This window comes from Polypterus senegalus, chromosome 11 (genome assembly GCF_016835505.1).
Source record: "Polypterus senegalus isolate Bchr_013 chromosome 11, ASM1683550v1, whole genome shotgun sequence".
Lineage (NCBI taxonomy): Eukaryota > Metazoa > Chordata > Cladistia > Polypteriformes > Polypteridae > Polypterus > Polypterus senegalus.
The window spans coordinates 89614297-89636946 of NC_053164.1; the positions used below are offsets into that span (position 1 = coordinate 89614297).

Genomic DNA, 22650 nt, shown 5'->3' on the forward strand with positions numbered 1-22650 from the left:
TAAAAAATAAATACATACAAATAAATTAAACATCAACCAGTATAGTCTTCGGAATATTACATGTGCAAGTTAATGTAAAAAGTTGGCTCTAGGAATGCACAAAAGACTCAAAGAGATGAACTGACAAATCATTTCCACAACAAAACTAGAACCTTAATGCAAGTATGGAGACATTAAAATATATGCTGCACATGGAGGACTGTGATCAGATACTCGGCTCTCTTGCAAATTCCCACCCCATGTTCCATTTGTAACCATTACTCATACTTCAAAGTTTCCTCCTTTTTAATATCCACTCATGGTCTTGCATACAATTCTGGCCAAAATGGCTTACACTTCCTTAATACAAATATGCTGCCACTGTATATAAAGCAAATGGTCAAAGAGACCCTTCAAACCCTCTTCTTAATAGGATATGCAGATATAAATTTCAGACATCCGAAAATGTAGTGTATATCCGTTAAAATTGCACAAAAAACTTTGAGAGGTATACAGAAATGCAAGTAATATAGATAGATGTGTGTGTGAGCATATTATATATATATATATATATATATATATATATATATATATATATATATATATATATATATATATACATACACACATACATACATACATATATATAATACACACACATATACACCCGCGCACACACACATACAGAAAAAAAGTCTTATTTTTAAAGTGATAAGCCAAGTGTAAGAGTTATGAATCAGCTCAGTCTTATGGCCTTAACAAATTGCAAGGCATAAAATGAAAATACATTGGCATTATCAAGATAAACCAGACAACCACAGCTCACAGCAGGTAAACAAGTACAGCACATAGGCAACTCGTTGAACATCAGCAAGTTTTTTTTCTAAAAGTGCCTTTACCAATACTGCTAAATTTGGTTCTTCTCTTCAATCAAAATAAAAATGTTGATTCCTCTCGCAAAACAGATCCTGGTCTGCTGCATTAAAAACTGCTGTAAACAGCTGAAAAGTTAGATTTGAAAGTCTTAAAAAACTATTTGCTGTGAATGCCAGACAAAGAAAATATCTTCCAGTTTCATAAATTATATATCAAGATTTTTTTTGACAAAGTTACTTAATATATTTCTGTAAGTGTTAAAAAAAAACACCAGGCTCATTCTGCCATTCCTTCTCCTTGGTCTTGTGGCTCCTCCTTGATTTTCACTTTACTAAATGATTCCGGAGACAGAGGACATTTGGGATTGTGGTTGGAACAGCACAGACGACCTTCCAGAGATGAGTGCACCAAAGACCCTTTCTCATGCTCCTTACAGAAAGAGTTGGGGCAGAACTCACAGAAAGAGACTGATGTATTCTTACAGATGCTACACTGATGCCAAGGACATTCCCATCGACCTATATGTTAAAAAAAAAAAAAAAAAAAAAAAGTAATTCTAGTTAATGAGATAGAAATGTGTTGTGCAATGTTGTGACAGGAGTTGGTCCTAAATGTATGAGAATATAAATGTGGCTAAACCTATTCAAAATGTAATAGGTATCTGCCAGTCTCAGATATGAGCTCTAAGGTGGAAGAGTGATCAACCCCAAACCTAGTGAAAAAATGAGTCATGTGATGCATGGGTCCCTCTTGCAACAAAGTTGGTGACTCTCTGGCATAACAGCTATTTTTCAAAGTATTCAGTGAGCCTGATGCAGTGTGTGCACATTCTTGCGTCACTTACTCTCCCTGACCTACTTATGTGTATGGCACACACTACTGCTACAGCAGAAATACAAAGAATATATAGTACAACACTCTCAAATCACCTTAATTCAGTTCACTATTGTAAGGGAGGGAATGTAAAGAATACATCAAGCTAATTTTACTCTTATGGTATATAACAAACAAGAGATCAGATATTAGGTGCATGTAATGAGGCTGACTTGAACTGGATACACAGCCTCTTTTAATTCAGTCTACTTGAATCAGGTTTCTAGGCTGTAAATGTCTATTTTAAGCATATTTCTTAAAAAGTTGCTTTTTATTTTGACATCTGCTAATGAATTGCCTAGACAAGAGTGGTTTCTAAGCAACAACTTCAAGTACACTATCTGAACAACTGTGTGTGGAATGGCTTGGAATGATCTAGTTAAAGTCTTAACTTGAAATGATGAATTAATTATGGAAAATACAACCAAAGTGTTGATAAAGTCCTCATCTTTACGGAGACAAAGTGTTACAATATTATGCAATGTCAGAATATACTTACATTTGTAAACTAAACACTACAACTTAGGGCCCATTGAGGGTTACAGTTACTTTCATCCATTTCTGCTGTAAACTGCCAGACTCTCTCTCTACAATACTGGAATAAAATTCTGCAAGGCAGAAACTACTCCTTGGAAAAGAGGCCAGTTTATTTTACAGTGTCAGTTTATAATAAAGAACATACCTCATGGCCTTTCAGAAATAACATCTCTTGAGGAAAGCAATGATAAACTTGTTAAGGGCAGTAACACACCCATATATAGTCCTACCACTATAAATTATACATTATCTTCCCTATACACTATAGTGCTTGGATTCAAGGTAGGAAAGAAAAATCTTAAGAACTTGATACCATATTAAGTAATTTTCTTTCAAAAGTATCATTAGGGCTTCCAGATCTGGAATTATGTTTAATCATTTTGTTGCTATTGTAATGTATAGAGAATACTTACCATGTGGTGGCTTGGTCAGATTGAGGCATAAAAGATGGTATGCCTTAGAGCAGTCTTTTTTATCACACATCACCAATTCTCCCCCTTCTCCACAGTGAAAACAAAAATATTCATGTGTCTGCTTTGCCTCAGGTCTAATTTTGCGCTTTTTTGCTTTTAATTTAGCATTCTTGGCTTTCTCCTCCTTTTCAATAACCACTGCACTCTAAATGAGAAAAGAGCAAAATACACTGGTTTGAATTCTGATTCAGAACACTCATAAAGCTAGAATTGTTAACAAGTTTTGGAAGGCACTATTCATGTATATAATCCGTTCTTACAATACATGTTCTTACAGGCTGTGTAAGATTTGTTTAAAGACAACTTAATAGGTGCACACAAAGAGGCTGATGCAACATGCTTAAGCAAATAATAAGTATCTGGTACAGAAATGGTAAAGTTTGTAGAGGTTTATCAAGAGACCAGTTCATCCCTAAAATAAACCTTTTGCCTACAGTCTTATTATACATCTAGGATGTCATTCATGTTTGCATCGGGTGATGACTTCATGTCCAACGGAAATATTCCAACATCCTGAGGTATATGCAAGGACCTGTTAAAATATAGTCATCCTTTTCAATCAAGAACCAGTTCCCAGAATCCAACCATGCCGCAAGTTTTATAAGATGTGTGATCAGCAGGTCCTAATAAAGAATCTACATTATCTAACAACACTTTTGGAAATTAATGTAAAACTATTTTTTTGCCTGCTCATCTAAAATTAGATCTTAATATGGTTGACAGAAAGGAACACAATGTCAGTGGCATCTATTAGCCTTCTTTGTCATTATTTGCAGATTTGTAAAGTATATGGATGGTAGTCTAACTCTGTATTTCATATTTAATCTGAAGCATATTTATTCACATGGTAGGGATGTCAAAAGAACCGATACTTTTGGTATCAGTTATACTAATGTTCCAAAAACATAATGGTCCTAGCTTTTTTACTAAAATTAGTAGCACTGAATGATAGTTGGTACTGGATTCATGCGTGATTACAAGTAGATGAATTACTGCAGAAAGCAAAGTAATAGATGACAAAAACATGAATAAGAACTACATATAAATTTGGCTTATTGTGATGATGATGCATACATGTCAAAAAGAAAAACAGAAATCATGTATATAAATATTTATTTATCTCCAAGACACGAGAATTTCAGAGTGTAACTGTTGTAGATGCTACACGGGCTGGACGGACATCCCGGCCAGGAAAGGAAGCAGACCCAGAAGGAAGAGACAGCTGGATAGCTGCTATAAAAGTTAAGATATCACTAGGGAACGGTTATTCCCCCAGCATGCAAGATGGCAGCAGTCCTGGATATCCACACCCAGTGGCAGACCAGCAGGGAAGCCCTGCTGGGGTCATGGGGTGCCACAGGAGGGCTTGCAGGGAAACAAGCTCGCTACTGAAATAATGGACTTCCGTGTGACCCAGAAGTACTCCTGGGTCTGTAATAAAAGGGACCGCACTCCCTTATTTAGGCCTTATTCAAATCTCGCTACTGACCACAAGAAGCAGGTCACTTAACCTTGTGTGTGTTCTAATTCGAAAAAAACAAAACAAATGGAACCAGTTGTATCTTGTATAATAGTATCAGCCAATTAAGTAAATATATCAGTATTTACATATTTTATATTGTATTACAGTAAATCACACTATATTATATACTTTAGTAGTGGAGATACTTTTAATAAAAAGCGGATTAATAGGGTTTTTGTTCTTGCTGTGGTATAGGTTCAAAATTGAATTCTGGTATTGTTACATCCCTATCACATGGCTGCACAAAAGTAACATTTGTTGACATTTTGCAATTATCTGAATCCAAGTTACAGTAAACTCTCGTTTATTGCGGATAATCCGTTCCAGACTCTACCGCGATAAATTCATTTCTGCGAAGTAGGATTCTTTATTTATAAATCTAATATTTTCTCAGTTAGAGCATAGAAAACCTGTTTACAACCTTCTGAATATGTTTTTTTTTTACTTTATTAGAGCCCTCTAAACATAAAATAACAACCTTTAGTCAAAAGTTTATGACAAGTTCCATGACAAGACAGAGATGACAGTTCTTTCTCACAATTAAAGGAATGCAAACATATCTTCCTCTTCAAAGGAGTGTGCATCAGGAGCAGATAATGTCAGAGAAAGAGAGAGACAGCGAGAGAGAAAAGCAAATAATCAAAAATCAATACGTGCTGTTGGGCCTTGCAAGTATGTGAAGCACCGCGATAAAGCGGCTGTAAGGAAGGGAGCAATGTGAAGGTAGTCTTTCAGCATTTTTTAGAGAAGCGTCCGTATCCTCTGCTCACACCCCCTCCGACAGGAGCAGAGAATGTCAGAGAGAGTGAGAGAGACAGAGAAAAGCAAACAATCAAAAATCAATAGGTGCTGGTAGAGCTTTTAAGTATGCAAAGCACCGCGCGGGAAGCATATCGTATATCATTGAGGAGTTTTATTTAATACGTAATACGTGCTCTGATTGGGTAGCTTCTCAGCCATCCACCAATAGCGTCCCTTGTATGAAATCAACTGGGGAAACCAACTGAGGAAGCATGTAACATAAATTAAAAAACCCATTGTCCGCATAAGTCCGCGAACCAAAGAAAAATCCATAATATATTTAGATATGCTTAAATATAAAATCCGTGCTGGAGTGAAGCCGTGAAAGTCGAAGCGCAATATAGCGAGGGATCACTGTACTGTTCTGTTTAACAAAGCTATGTGTGATCATGTGTCTAGGAAGAACTATGAAATACAAATAAGAGTAGGAGCTGGTTCTGAAATTTTAAAAATAAAGGATAAAAGTGATAAGGAAGTCTGATTGGACTTAAGTGTAGACCAGTAAAGTTCAATATTTAGAGCACACTGCATAAATTCCATAAACAGCCACAAAATCTGGGGTCTAATTGCTTGTTTTGTGTTTGCATGGATGGATGGATGGTAGGAAGGAAGGACGGACGAACGCGACTTATTGATCCAATCATATAGCCTTACAGTTAGGGCAAAAAAGATCCCAAGTAGCATCTCTTGGCACACCTTGATTTAATGCACCAATTGACTAAAGATGTTCTATTAACAATGCATCATGGTCAAGGTCGTCAGCATTAATCACGCTGATTTCTATTACTCTTTTGCATAGTTCAAGGTTTTGAAATTACCATTAAAAACCACTTGTCTAAGAAAAAGCAGCACTGTATAAACACTTGTCAAGAATGTACAAAAATCTAAGGTGTGGGGTTACGATAAACATCATGGGGCACAGATGCACTGACTGTTATCACCTCTGACCATTTGCCAGTACAGGGTCAAGACACTTTGTTGATCCAACTAAGAGTTCCAAAGGGGGCCAAGTTTTAAAAAAAAAAAATACAAAGGGAGAGAGAAAGAGCATTAGTAAATTTATAGCTAGACGTATGATTGTCTCAGACAGTTTTCAGCCACTGTCAAAAATGACCAACTTGGATATCAATAAAGATAAAAAAAAAAAATCTTTTAACACATTAATGAACATATTAACAGAACTGTGGAAAGTTAACTGTTATGATGCTCTGGGCAAGCAAAAAGATAAAGAAAAAGTTTGTTTTTTATTTTTAAGTCTGCATTTTATGTGGATTTTTGCATCTGCATCACAGAAAGTGTTTAAATGAACTCCTTCCTCAAAAGATGAGTGATGGCAACCTCCAGTATCAGCACTGCTGTAGATTCCAATACAAAATGCTCTATATCCAGGTTTATATCAAGTTATCGAGGCACTGTATTTTATAAAACCACAAATGTTATGAATCGTTAAATCAATCAATAAATCTATCTATCTTTACATAGAGACACACCAAAGAATTACTCATAAATGTGAAGGTCCTGTCTGAAAATATTTTGAGTATGACACTGATAGGAACAACAGCAATTGTTTAATCAGTAATGCAATAGGTCAGATATATGGGACATAATTTACAGGAAAGAATGAATTAGAAACAATAGTTAGAATGCTTTCTTAAGTCTATAAGAAGTGGAGGACTGTTGAAAAAATACAGTCTATCATAGGAGGTAAAAATAAAAGGTTACCTCAGTTTACAAACTCAGCCTTATGTCTAAGCCGTAATGTTATGAGTGTCATTTTGTTACTCCTTATGAAATACCTGCACTTCACTAATAACAATTACTATAATAAAGCCAATCGCCGTGTACCAAATCTTTACAAACTGCGGAATGTGTACCACACTATCATCAAAAATGTGCAGAAGGTACTATGTTCCTGATCATGACATACAGCAAGTATTGATGAAAGTCTCATGGGCTGTAAGTTGAAGGCTTTCATGGATCTTGTACATTACATCCAAACAGACACTATTTGGTATTAAGTTTTACATACTGGATCTCAATAAATTACACTAGTAGAGGGAACAAGTAGGATGGCAAGTAAAGTCAAAATGGTATCTCTGCATCATCTGTGCTGTCACTGGCAGACCCTTTACTTAACCAAGGTTACATAATAGTGATGGACAGTTTCTATACCTCACCTTAACTGCTTGAGATTTTTACTTCAAAGGAAAACTGTTTCATTTGGCACTGTACATCCAAAAAAAACCATGATATGCCTGGTGACACTGATGATGTGAATGTGTCAATCAGCATCGTGCGAGAGCTGTGTGGCAGGAAGGCAAAATGATTGCGATCAAGTGGAGGACAAGAAAGATATCTGCCTCCTAAGCACTGTTCACAATGCAGCAACAGCCAATGTTTGTATCAGGGGAAATGTGAAAGCCACTATACTTTGCACTGGGGTAGGCTACAATAACACAATGGGTAGTATCGACTGTGCAGGTAAGGCACTAACATTCTGTCCTTTACTTCATAAGCATTCTGTCCTTCAATTCAAAAAGCAACAGAAAAAAATCTTTCAAAATCTGCTCAAATAGTCCCTATGTGGCATCCAGACTTCCGGTTTGAGTGAACGCTGGTGGGACTGGTCACCGCAGCTCGCTGGAAAGTAGACTGTTGATTTTAGCTATGACTGGTGATTTTGATGGTGATATTGCTGTTATCTCTGCGTGGCTGTGTACAGCTGTGTATGCACTAGCTTCATCCTAACCCCACTTTAGATGCCTGAGCTGATTGTGGCCTCACCTACAATGTGGATTGGTAAGATATTCACCTGGTTTATGTTTGTTTGGTCTTTCCTGTCGCTCATTATCCAACCTGCGATGGGACTGCTCCAGTACTCAGCTGCTGAGCTTCTTCTACTGTGTCTCCACCAGTCTGTGCTTCTGCTGTTTGTGCTACATTTTGACCCAGACGTCATATTTCTCCCTCCCTTTCATCCATCATGGGTCCCACCGGAGATTCCGCATGGACACCTCGAAAGGAATTAACTCCTTCTGGTCTAACTCTCAGCACCCCCCACGTAACACAGATAGGACTACTGACCACAGTGTGTTGGCCAGCCTAGCTCAGTCGACTACCACCTTTGCCAAATGCAACATCACCACTGTTAATTTCGGTCTACTGAACCTTCACTCACTCACAAGCAAGGGGCATCTCATCCAGGATCTCCTCATTGACCGTAAGTTTGACTTTCTCTGTTTAAGCGAGACATGGCAACAATCTCAAGACTTTTCTCAACTTAATGAACCCATACCTCGGGTTTGTTTACATTTATCAACCCCGTGCCTCTGGCTGGGGAGGAGGTATCATGATAATTTATCACGAGAAGTAGAAAGTCCTGCCATTGTCTGCTCTTGCTGTTAACTCTTTTGAATCCACTGTGTGTCAATTGTCTGGGCCTATTCCTACCATCATTGCAACTGTCTACTGCCCCCATAAATCAAACAATGATTTTTTGAATGACCTTGCTACCTTTCTTACCCATTTATCTACAATTACTTCAAATATAATTCTGTTTGGGGATTTTAATAAACATATGGACAATATCAAAATCCCTCTCACTAGAGACTTCTTATCTTGCCTTGAGAGTTTTGGATACCAGCAGGATACTGATGTTCCCACCCATTGTAAAGGACATATCTTGGACCTGATCTGCTGCTCTGGTGTTGTCCCTCTTGATCTTACTGCAGATGAACTCACTATAACTGAACATTTTCTCCTTTCATCTAATGCTAAACTTACTTTTTCTATTACTAAGCTCCCCCGCCTCATATCTTTCCGTAATATAAAGAATATTAACTTGGATTTTCTTTCTTCTAGAATTGATTCCCACGTGGACCTTTCCAATTTATCCACTCTTGAAGAAATGGTCTCATATTAGAACACTGGACTCAATGGTATTCTTAGTTCTCTTGCTCAGTTAGTTAGTTCTGCCCCCTGGTTTACGCCTGAACTTCAGCTTCTGAAAGCCAAGGGCAGGCAACTTGAACAGTTATACATAAAAAAAAAAAAACTGGACACTGTCCACAAAGAGATGCATACAAATCATGTATTTTATTATAAGAACTGTATAACTCAAACCAAATCAAACTATTACACACAGTTAATTTCTTGTAATAAAGGAAACACCAAGTCTTTGTTTTCACTCCTTAACAATTCCTTAAAGACTGTTTACCATCTCACCTTTACTCGACTGTTTTTTGTAATTCTCTTATGTCCCTTTTTAATGAGAAAATCCAGAGGATACATCAGCACCGCGTTCCAGATTCTCTCTGTATTTTCCTTGAACTACACTCACCTATTCACTCATTTTCCTCTTTTCAGCTTCCCACCTTCTCAGAAATCTCAGATCTCATCCGCAAATCTAAGCCATCTACTTGTCAGCTGGACCCCCTTCCCATAGTTCTGGCTAAAGCCTGCCTCCCCTCTCTGGTTACTCTTCTCTCACTACTGGTATTGTTCCTTTATCTTTTAAAACTGCTGCAATAACCCCAAATACTGAAAAAACCTGGTGCCAATCCTACTAACTTCAAAATCTCCAAAATTCTTGAAAAAATAGTATCTATCCAACTCCACTCCCACTTATCTCATAATAATCTACAGTATATGAAGAGTTCTGTCTGGTTATTGCCCCCTCCATAGCGCAGAAATAGCACTTCTTAAAATTATCAATGCCCTTCTTATGGCTGCTGACTCTGACCCTAATTACTATTCTCATCCTCCTTGATCTAAGTGCAGCCTTTGATACTATTTGTCATACCACTCTCCTTAATAGATTATCTTTGAATTACCCACACTCCACTAGACTCGTTCAGATCCTACCTCTCAGGCCGCACTCAGTTCATTCAGCTTAAAACTCTCACATCCCAACCCACTGCTTTTACTTTAGGTGTGCCCCAGGGCTCTGTCTTGTGGCATCTTCTTTTTATTATTTACCTTCTACCCCTTGGCAATATCTTTCATAAATATAACATTCATTTTCACTGTTATGCTGATGACACCCAGCTATACCTTGCTAGTAAACCCACCTCTTCGTTTCCATCATCTTCGCTTATTGACTGCATTGCTGAAATTAAATCCTGGTTTTCTTCAAGTTTTCTTAAATTAAATAGTGACAAAACTGAGGTTCTCCTCATTGGTACAATATCATCATTATCCAAAGCCGATAATCTTTCACTTGCTATTGATAACTCCTTTATTTCCCCTTCACCTCAGGTCAAAAGTATTAGTGTCATCCTTGATAGTACTCTATCGTTCCAATCTCACATTAATAACATCACCCGGTCTGCTTACTTCCACCTACGTAATATTAATCGCATCTGTTCCTCTATCACTCCCCATATCACTGACATTCTTGTTCACATTTGTCACTTCTCGTCTGGACCATTACAAATCACTCCTTTTTGGTCTCTCTAATACAGGGGTGCCCAATGCGTCGATCTGTTGCATTCAAATAAATTTGTTTTAAACGTTAGTCTATCATATATCTTCCCTATGGCATTTGTCACTTGATTGACATACAGGGTGGCCAGTCTGATATCTTTCTTTTAACACACTGGTCATCCTGCACGCACGATCAAACACATGAGCTACTGCAAAACTCCTGCTATGATCTAGTTAGCCTTCCAATTTATATTGACTAAAGAAGGGATTTAAAAAAACATTTGTTTGGGGAGGGTATGGGCTGGATGTGGAATTGGAAGAGGATTTTTTTTTCTCACAATGTCACAATCGAAGTGTGTTTGTCTGATCTGTCAATCTATCATTCCTATTCCAAAGAAGGAAAATGTGGAAAGGCACTTTTGAACTGTTCATAAAAACTACAATACTGACTTCCTTCCAAAAAGCGATCTGAGAAAGAGAAAGGAGAGGGAAATAAAATCTCAGTTACCGTAGATCTCGGAATATAAGCCGACTCGGTATATTAGCCAACCCCCTTCTCTACCTACTAAATTACATGTATTTGCCGATGACCGGTATTTAAGCCGACCCCCTTCTCCAAGCAAAATTTTCTAAATTTCCTTAAAAGTGTCTCTTCAGGTATATTTATCATGTTTATCGGCAAGAATTTGAGACTGCCGGCATTTTTGATGGAAACCAGGAAGTGACTGCGGAGAAGTTTGGTAAAATGAAACTTTTGTGTTGAAACTATATACACAAATACGGTACATCGGCGGGTGGATTTCCGGAGACTCGTTATAAATTTGATTAACTTAAATACACAATATAGTGGACACTTGACTTAAGAACTTAATTCGTTCGCAAAGGCTAACCCACAATGCGTTCTGAACCTCCCACTGCAACACTTACTTAACCTTTTCATAATAAAAAAGGGTTGTATAATATGCAAAATTTACCAAAACACCAATAATTTTTCTAATGTACTAACCAAAAAGTTATAAAAAGTGCCTAGCCTACCAGAAGTAGGTTAGATTAAGCTAGGAGCATGGCGGCGCGCATGGTTGCAGCGGCTCAGGGCTCTCCTTTTCAGTGCACTTTTTTGTTGTTTTTGTACTTTTTTTTTTTTGCTTGTTTGTGCACGATCGGTTTGGCAAACATCCGCTACACCTGTCAGAACCTTATAGACATAGGTGTCCAGAGCCAGACATCTGTTTAGAGTGTTTTTCATCACACGTACAACATCCCAGACAACATAGCGAGACCAGCGGGCTCTCCGTGGATTATTGTTGGGTCTAGGAGACGACGCAGATGGAGGAGGGAAAGAAAGCAGAAGCTGGGTGTTGCAGATCGGCGTTATGGCAAGGCTAAAAAAACAACCATACATGCCCTATACAGAACTTTTTTTTTGCAACTTCTTTGCATCTTTTCGCACCATTTGTTTATTTACTTGTGTTCTACACATATGTCTGCACTGAAGGAGCTGCTTTTAATCTCATTGCACATGTGTACAGTGACAATAAAAGGCATTCTATTCTATTCTAGAAACAACAATTTCATACGGTACTCACCATTTAATTTGACATCTTTGGGCTGCAGGAAGGGAGGAGGAGGAGGAGAATGAAATGGAAGGTGGTTATTCTTTAGAAGGAGCCTCCTTATGCAAATCTTTTCTTTGTAAAATTGTCGAGATGGTGGATTTTGACATGCTGTACATATTAGTGAGATCGGTCACACAAACAGCACTCTCATATTTCCACACAATTTCCATCTTCGTTTCGATTGTGATCGCTTTTTTACCTTCTCTTCCTTCCTTAGCAATTATGTGTCTTGCTTGCATGGTCTTAGTGAATTATATATATAGGTAAATCACTGCAATGACCAAAATTACATCCACAAACACATGTATCTGGGCTCCGACTGACGCTTACTAACTCTCTCTATTTTTTGTTTACAATCGCACAAGCAGATATACGTGACCTCATTCGGGTTGTAACGCAAGATGTTGGTTGTAAATCAAAACAAATTTTTTTATTTTAAACTTCTCGATAATGTGTTATAAATGTTATTAATAAAATCAACAACTAAAACACTTTTTTGAATAAATTCTTTATTTAATTTAAAGTACTGGCATGCAAAGTTACTTCTTCATCTGAAAGATGGCGCTGTGGTTTCATCATTAATTACTTCCGTATTCATTGGCAAAACCAGCATTGCGCTGGAAATCTTGAATCTGAAACGATACACGTTGTATAAGCCGACCCCCAAACTCCAAGCCAAAAAATCTAGGATGAAATTCTCGTCTTATATTCCAGAATCTACAGTAATCGGACAGCCATTGTTTTTCACTCAGCTGAATTCAAAAGCTCCTTGACTGCATTATTCGGCTCTGCTTATTTATGCGAGTCAGCCTTTTCCCACATGAAGATTATTAAATCCAAATACTGCAGTGACCGTAAATGTATTGAAAAGGTTATTCAGTTATACAAGGTACAACAACATATATTTTATGTATAAAGAATACTCAGTATATATATATATATATATATATATATATATATATATATATATATACAGGGAGTGCAGAATTATTAGGCAAGTTGTATTTTTGAGGATTAATTTTAATATGGAACAAACACAGTGCTATCAGTCAATCCAAAATGTTAATAAACCTGAAACCTGAATGTTTCACAACGGAAATGTGAGTGTGAACATCATCAGGGGAATACATATGTGCGCACAATTATTAGGCAACTATTAGTGTGCAGATTTATTATGCAACTAAAGGAAAAATGAAAATTTTCCCATCTCACTTGTTTATTTTCATCTGTTATAGTGAGAATAATAAACAAACACCTCAAAATTTACAAATAAACATCTCTGACATTTCAAAAAATAAATCAATCAATCAATGACCAATATAGCCACCCTTCTTTCCAATAACAGTCATAAGCCTTTCCATTCATGGAGTCTGTCAGTTTCTTGATCTGTTGACGATCAGCTTTTGTGGAGCAGTGACTACAGCCTCCCAGACACTCTTCAGAGAGGTGTATTGTTTTTCTCCCCCATAAATCTAGCGTTTAAGAAGTGCCCACAAGTTCTCGATAGGGTTTAGGTCAGATGAGGAAGGGGCCATGTCATTATTCCTTCATCTTTAAGGCCTTTACTGCCTGGCCACGCAGTGGAGAACTTCGATGCAAGTGATGGAGCATTGGCCTGCATAAAAATCATGGTCTTTTCCTGTATCACTGTTTGAAGAAAGTGTCTTGAAAAACTGGCAGTAGGTTTGGGAGTTGATTTTGAGTTCATCTTCAATGCAAAAGGTCCAACTAGCTCATCTTTAAAAATACCAGCTCATACCAGTACCCCACCTCCACGTTGGAGTGGAGCTCTGTGCCATTACTGATCCACAGGTCCATCCATCTGGTCCATCAAGAGTCACTCTCATCTCATCGGTCCATAAAACCTTTGAAAAAAATCTGTCTTCAGATATTTCTTGGCCCAGTTTTGACGTTTCAACTTATGTTTCTTGTTCAGTGGTGGTTGGGTTTCAGCCCTCCTTACCTTGGCCATGTCTTTGAGCACTGAACACCTTGTACTTCTGGGCACTCCAGGTAGGTTGCAGCTCTGGAATATGAAAGTACTGGAGGATAATGGGTTCCTGGTAGCTTCACGTTTGATTCTTCTCAAATCTTTGGCAGCTAATTTGCGTCTTTTGTTCTCAACACGTTTCTTGCGACCCTGTTGACTATTTGCAACAAAATGTTTGATGGTTCTGTGATCACACACCAATATCTTAGCAATTCCAAAAGTGCTGCATCCCTCTGAAAGACTTTTTACAATTTTTGACTTTTCAGAGTCAGTTAAATCTCTTTTTGGCCCATTTTGCCTGAGGAAAACTAGCTGCCTAATAATTCTGCACACCTTGATATAGGGTGTTGATCTCCTTAGGCCACACCCTCCCTCATTACACAAATACACATCACCTGACGTGCTTAAATCCAATAAGCATTCAAGTTAATACAGCTTGGAGTTGGAATATACGCATAAAAATGATGATATGGTCAAAATACTCACTTGCCTAATAATTGTGCACACAGTGTATATATATATATATTTTTTTTCTTTTTAATGTAGGTAGGTCATTTCGACCTGGTCATTTTAAAAGTAGCTTGCAAGCCGAAAAAGTGTGGGCACCCCTGCTCTAATAGATCTCTCCATAAGCTTCAGCTAGTCCAGAATTCTGCTGCTCGCATCTTTACTCGAACCCCGTCTAGTCACCATATTGCTCCGTTCTTGCAGAAGCTTCATTGGCTCCTGATTAAGTTTCAAAACTGATTTTAAAATTCTGCTGTTAACATTTAAGGCCATTCATAACCTCGCCCCTCCATATCTGTTCGACCTTCTTCATGTTGCCATTCCCTCCCATAACTTTAGATTCCTCCATCCATCTGACCGTCTCTCTCGCCTGTCTAACCACCTTGGGGAGCAGAGCATTCAGCCTTTCTGCTCCCAAGCTCTGGAACTCATTACCTACTGAGTTTAGACATAATGAATCATTTTCAACTTTCAAATGTAAACTTAAAACCCATCTGTTTAAAATTGCTTTTTCTTTATGATTAAAGCGGCTTTGTTTGGTTTTAATTTTTATATTTGCTGCATTTTCTGATGTTTTAAATTTTGTTTATAATGCGCTTTTCTTATTTATTGTTTGTTCTGTGTGCTTGAGTGCTCAGAAAGGCGCCTTATAAATAAAATGTATTATTATTATGTGTGTTAGTGACGGTTTCAAAACCTATCACAACTAAGCATGTATACAAAATCTGCATCAATAACAGCAGTGGACACTATATATGCCCTTCCTACTGTAATTATGTTGATGTCTTGCTACTTATAATGATTCTATAATTATTTTGCTATCCAGGCACATAATACATTTCTTAATTTTCATCAAACATACATTTTTATGCTAAAATAAAAACTACACAAAAATGATTTTCTCAAAATATCAACTAGAACAGAAACTCAAATCATTTAATATTCTACACTTACTTGGTGAATAGGAATTAATGATCTTACATATGTAAATAATCAGGCTACACACATTCCTGTCACACAACAGAACAGGAAAAGCAAAAATATTAACATATTCATAAAAGTTTCATGTTAAAAAGTCAAAATGAAGCTACAAATATCTACCATATTTATATCACTAAATGGTATGAATCTTTTTTCATCTTTACATTCTATTTCTTACCTTGGGTCTGACTCCTAAAAACCCACTACAATTGTCTGCTCCACAGTGGCAAGTGGTTCTTCCATTGCCCAGACAATCCAGATTGTAATTGAAAGTCAGCTCAGTATCTACAATTAAACAAAGGAAAACTAAATATAGTGTATATGTATAAAAAGATCTACACAGTATTTTGTAACAAAATGTGCATTACAAAATGCAAAGACAAATATGGTAAAATTAACACACATGTAAGCTCAGTAGGATCTAGGTTTATAAATTTTATTAATGTTTTTGAGTTTGAGAAATCTTTAATGCATTTTTGCATAAGCATTGTGCAAAAGTATTCATGAATTATATTATTTGGGTAATCAATTAATATACTTCACTGTGTTGTATTGGGTGGAGTGGTGGCTCTGAGGATAGGATCTGCACTGGCAATTGAAAGGTTGCCGGTTCGAATTCTGTAAATTACACAAGGAACTCCGCTCTGTTTGGCCCTTAAGCAAGGCCCTTAACCTGCAATTGTTCTGTCTTGGGCATGATGTTAATCTGCATCCAGCCTTGCATGTAGGCCCTTAAACCTGCAGGTAAAAACCTGGGGGTTGGTGGCAAAATTGGCACTCCAGTCCCCATAAAAAACCTCACACTAGTTCCACTTCATCTGTGTGGTGCTGAGGTGTCACCCGTTGCATGGCTGCACTCGGGTCCTAATCTGGATCCTGAGTTGGTTTGTCATGAGGTGGGTATCAGCATGTGCTCCTAACCTCTCCCCCTCTCTCTCTCTCTACTGTGTTGTATTAAAGGGGGCTGGAAATTTCTCCATTTCAATCAAACTCTTCATTTACTATTGTAAATATATATAATCTTTGGTACAAGGTAAGGGATCCACCCTAGATTTAGTTGAGACATTTAATCATGTTACATGACAGTTTAAAGCAAGAAAAACTCCCAAGCCTGAAGCTTTGAAACAAGATTTATTACAAAAACTACAATAACTGAAACAACATATAAATGATCTTGTCCTGTCTATGAGACCCATTCTTTTAAGGGATATGGGTAGGCTCAGAGTAGTAGTAGTAGTAGTAGTAGTAGTAGTAATGTGCTCCCCTAAATAGTACTGTTACTTGGTGGCACCAAATTCTTTTAATGTAACCCATCATCCTTGAAGTAATTTCAAGCTTGGGCACAAGAGAGGTTTAATTCCACATCAGAGCAGTGACACTTCAGACACACTTCTGCAGACAATTAGCTTAAAAAATGAAGCTAATAATTTCATAAGAAGGTTTGGTAGGAATATTCTAGACTGAAGACAGGAAGTGGTTCTTCACAAAAAAAATAAATCAGGATAAGAATACTGATTAAAATGGTAAGCAGACAAAGTTTACACCTTTAAAAAGAAAGTCTGGATCAGATAGAACAACATTTAGCTAGTAAAAAAGCTTAATAGACTGACTGATCTCTCATTCTTTTTGCTTTTATTTTTAACATTTCTAATGGCTCAATATGGAAATAAAGTGTTAAAAAGTGACCTCTTACCAGCTGGTATATCACAAAGGGCAAACAGTCCAATTCTGACATCACCACTGACTGTCCATTTTTGTGTCTCACAGTTTGGATTACAGCTGTGGTTCATGAAACGAGAGTAGTTCCCTTTGGGTCCAGCATCAATGATTCGATCCTTATAGAATAAAGAATGAATGCAAATTCATACAAAATATCAGATTACAGCAGTGGAGTTTTTGGCATAAAAATCTGTTGTGGCCATGCAAAAATGTTCCTATATCCTGATTACTATGTTTACATTGACATAGCTATCTAACAATAAATGACCCGCTTGTGCTAATGACTAGTGAGTTAATGCACATTTCACATAAAAAAAAAAAAATAAAGCAAACAATAAGAAATTAGTGCCTGGTCCTTCTCGATTGTTGTTGTAATATCCTCCGACATTATCATCATCTAGCAAAATACAGCAATACAGATTTAAATGTTAAAGGATAACCTCAGGATTTTTCAATTCAAAGTTATTTCTCCACAATCACTGTATATATCAATTTGCCACATAAATGTGTGTTCTAAATTGAAGCTTTTTTTTGTCTGTTCTTGCAACTTAAAATAAGGCCGAAGGATGCACAGAACTGTGAGTGACAGAAAAAAATCTGAAAACTTACTAAATACGTCAGTTTTTTGGTTTTTGTATTGAATTGCATATTGAGATTACATACATATTGTAAAACAGCAAATCAATATCATTTCAAGGAAGAAAAAAAAGCAAAATATTGTTCTGATATTCAGTCATTTTAAAAGGATTCTGGCCATGGACTTTACTTTGTATTACTTTGTCCTCCTCCACACTACCCTTTCAAGTCTGAGGGGCATGGATTCACCTTGGAAAGTAATTGCCATGCGCTGTTATTGGCATTATTGAATGTTGATGCCCAGAAGTGAATTTCAGTCTCTGTTCTGTAGACAACTAGACAATAATAACTGAAAAAGTTACACATTAGCTTATTTCATTATTTCACAAATATATGCTGCTGCTGGATTGATAATGCATATTTGTGCTTCAGTGAGAGATAATACTGAGCAGGCCTGTAGCATGCAGTCAGAAATGAACAGATATTATAGGCAGTCCTTGAAATGGAACCAAATTACTGGCAGCATTCTGTGTTTTTGACATATATGTCATCCTTGTGATGTGCTATTATTTTACATGACATTAGTATTTGATATCAAAGAACATAACTCTTGGAGATCAGAGCAGGTTGGAGCACAAGGTGCATATATACACCACTAAGCCTACTTCAAGCCCTGGTTACAGACATCCATCCACATTCCTAACTCGCTTATTGAGGGCAGGATCGTGGGGCAGCTGCAAGCTTTAGGTGCAAGACAGTAACGATCCTTGAACAAGGAATCCATCTATCACCGAATGAACACACTTATGTGCATGCGCACACACTGAGGCTAGATAAATTTAGTAATACCAATTCACCTATGTTTAATCAAGTTGAAGTTCAATACTGATGTTTTAACATAGGCAGAGTGATAAAGCAGAGCTGTCATTTCTGCCTTACAACACCGGTCTGCATGAGTTTTGCAAGTTCTCCCCATGTATTTACAGATTCACTGGTATGAGTGAGTGTCAGTCAGTTTACTCATTCAAATACATCGTTCTTGTCCTCAATTCTTTTATTACCATATCCTCAATAAGAACACTTCATCTTGCATTAAAAATAATAATAATAATAATAACTGGTTCCTATTGCACCTTCTGCCTTTTTCAGAGAAATTGTGGCTTGGCTGCAGTGTAATCAGTTCAGTTCAGATTTATTGTTACTGGTGCAGAGTACAATGAAATTATGTGCTCTTTTCACTATGATGCCTCTTGGTGTGATTCTTGCTCTGTAGGCTATGTAAAATGGAAATAGAGAATGTAATGGCTGAAACGTCAGCGCCGTTTAGCAAAGAATTATCATATGATTTAAACACGACTCTGTCTGGTGTTAGAAGTCATGCCATAACATAATCACTGAAGAAACCAAATTGCAGCAGGATAGGATATTAATCATGATATAGCTTGGTGATAGGCTTTTGTTGTTATAACTCCACTCATAATGGTGGCTATGAGCAGACAAATAAACAGGAAATTTATTCTTACCTCAAGAAATATAGAACCATTGAACCATGAGTGTGTAATAAAATAACTTCCTAGTTTTCTTTCTTTATCGCAAGGGTGCCTCATAAATGAGGAAGGTATGTTCTCTTAAATCAGAATCTTTGTAGCTTTACATAAAGTTGACATATTTCGTAAATTTTAAGGCTTTTTCAATCATACCCATTGAAAGTTTCAAGAACCAAGCAAGGTATTTAAAAAAATGCAAATAAATGTTTTTGCAAATAAACATACACCATGATTGTGAAGAAATAATTTGAAAAATACAAATTTATCCATTAAGTACAATGCAAGTGTACTAACATAAATAAATAAGACGGTTTTTAATGCCAGGCTCTAGCCAATAGCTCCACAGCTAAACTACAAAGTTAAGGTTGCATAAGCATGTACTCATCCAAGATATAGAGAACATTGCAGGGACAATTGGTGTAACCAGATCAGTTGGAAACAGGCTTGCATGAATGAAGACCATTTCACATACTATAAAAAGTAATATTTTTCTAGTTAAGTAACTACACATATAAAAAAAATGTGAAGCGTTATAAACATACGTCTGGTGGAGCCGTGCCCCAATGAACTTTATAGAAGAAATGCCCCTGCCATCTGAGTTTTAAAATATCCACTGTTTGGAAATCACTAGCTGTATGCTATGAAAGGATTAACATGCAGCTTTAGAAAAACATATACTGATTTTTCTGTTCAGTTTATTAAGTATCACTTGTTTATGACTGAGTTTTTGCCATTGCTAATACAGGTATTTCAAATTTTTTTTTTAATTGTTCGAACTTTATCTGTAAGTGGGTTTCATTTACCAACAGTGATGTAATTAACAGGCATTTTCTGCATTTCTTCTACTAAGCCGACGAGCAGGCCAGCCATTGACACTACTGTGTGTGAACCAAGGTGTCACTGAGCTGAATGCTTTCTAAAAGGCATGGTGGCGCAGTGGTAGCGCTGCTGCCTCGCAGTTAGGAGACCCGGGTTCACTTTCCGGGTCCTCCCTACGTGGAGTTTGCATGTTCTCCCGGTGTCTGCGTGGGTTTCCTCCGGGCACTCCGGTTTCCTCCCACAATCTAAAGACATGCATGTTAGGTGCACTGGCGATTCTAAATTGTCCCTAGTGTGTGCTTGGTGTGTGGGTGTGTTTCTGTGCGCCCTGCCCGGGTTTTGTTTCCTGCCTTGCGCCCTGTACTGGCTCAGATTGGCTCAGACCCACGTGACCCTGTAGTTAGGATATAGTGGGTTGGATAATGGATAGATGGATGGATGTTCAGAAACTAATACTACGTTTTGTTTTTAACTGCAGAAAAGTCAGAAGAGCTGATTATTGGCTGCTGCAACACACATTTCTTTTGTTGTGTATGGATTAGAAAAAGCGGCTAAAAAATGAGATTCTGATTTAGCACAACTATTGATATACATATCGTAAAAACAAATCTGAATATACTTCTAATGGAAATATTCTAATTCCTTATGTTTCAGATTATAAGCAAGAACTGCTAAAGAGATGCTCTACAGCAAATCATCAACCTGAGCCTGGAACAGGGGAGAGTCCCGAGGCTTTGGAAAACATCTTACATCACCCCAGTCCCAAAAGGTATCACGTCCTACTGAGCTGAATGACTTCCGGCCTGTCACTCTGATGTCACATGTGATGAAGACAATGGAGCGGCTGCTGCTTTACCACCTAAGGCCACAGGTCTGCCACACCCTCGACCCTCTGCAGTTCGCATACCAGGAGAAGGTGGAAGCGGAGGATGCCATCATCTATATGCTACACCGATCCCTCTCCCACTTGGACAGAGGCAGTGGTGCTGTAAGAACTATGTTTCTGGACTTCTCTAGCGCATTCAACACCATCCAACCTCTGCTCCTTAGGGACAAGCTGACTGAGATGGGAGTAGACTCACACCTGGTGGCATGGATCGTGGACTATCTTACAGACAGACCTCAGTATGTGCATCTCGGGAACTGCAGGTCTGACATTGTGGTCAGCAATACAGGAACGCTGCAGGGAACTGAACTTTCTCTTGGCCTGTTCAGCCTATATACATCGGACTTCCGATACAACTTGGAGTCCTGCCACGTGCAAAAGTTTGCTGATGACACTGCTATCGTGGGCAGGAGGAGTATATGAAGCTAATCAAGGACTTTGTTAAATGGTGTGACTCAAACCACCTACAACTGAACACCAGCAAAACCAAGGAGCTGGTGGTGGATTTTAGGAGGACCAGGCCCCTCATGGACCCCGTGATCATCAGAGGTGACTGTGTGCAGAGGGTGCAGATCTATAAATACCTGGGAGTGCAGCTGGATGATAAATTGGACTGGACTGCCAATACTGATGCTCTGTGCAAGAGAGGACAGAGCCGACTATACTTCCTTAGAAGGCTTGCGTCTTTTTTAACATCTGCAATAAGATGGTGCAGATGTTCTATCAGATGGTTGTGTCGAGTGCCCTCTTCTACGCGGTGGTGTGCTGGGGAGGCAGCATAAAGAAGAGGGACGCCTCACATCTGGACAATCTGGTGAGGAAGGCAGGCTCTATTGTAGGGATGGAGATTGACAGTTTGACATCCATGGCAGAGCGATGGGCGCTGAGCAGGCTCCTGTCAATTATGGAGAATCCACTGCATCCACTAAACAGTATCATCTCCAGACAGAGGAGCAGCTTCAGCGACAGACTGCTGTCACTGTCCTGCTCCACTGACAGACTGAGGAGTTTCCTCCCCCACACTATGCGACTCTTCAATTCCACCCGGGGGGTAAACGTTAACATTATTCAAAGTTACTGTCAGTTATACCTGCATTTTTATCACTCTTTAATATTCTTTTTATCAGTATGATGCTGCTGCTGGAGTATGTGAATTTCCCCTTCGGATTAATGAAGTATCTATCTATCTATCTATCCATCTGATACATGAATTAACTTCCTGCAGTATAAATGGTTTTGCTTTAAGTTTTTATTTCTTTCTCTTTATTGAATTTGGTACTTTTATGACAGTCCACTACACTTCACACTCCATTTTGTATAAAAAAAAATAAGAATTTCATAAAATGAAGTATATTTGGCAACTAAAAAGTGAGTTTTTAAAAAAAACACACAGAGCAAGAATGGATTATGCATAGACCGGAGTTCTTAATTACAAAAGAATATTAAGGGCAATTAAAAATATGTTTTTCCAAATGCAAGAATAGGACACAAAAATGGAAAGACAACAATAAAGATTCTTTCAAA

General features: G+C 37.8%; 1 protein-coding gene across 5 annotated transcripts in view; it reads right to left on the reverse strand.

The window, feature by feature from the left end:
• Positions 1-617: 617 nt before the first annotated feature.
• nsd3 (nuclear receptor binding SET domain protein 3) overlaps positions 618-22650 on the reverse strand; it is a 167926-nt gene continuing 145893 nt past the window's right edge. For all 5 annotated transcript variants that reach the window (XM_039769239.1, XM_039769236.1, XM_039769237.1 and 2 more), the window contains 4 exons: positions 17273-17414; positions 15758-15864; positions 2679-2883; positions 618-1373 (listed from right to left, as the gene is read on the reverse strand). In XM_039769239.1, coding sequence (XP_039625173.1) covers positions 1132-1373; positions 2679-2883; positions 15758-15864; positions 17273-17414 — 696 coding nt within the window. In that variant the 3' untranslated portion in view covers positions 618-1131. The remainder of the gene's footprint in view (positions 1374-2678; positions 2884-15757; positions 15865-17272; positions 17415-22650) is intronic.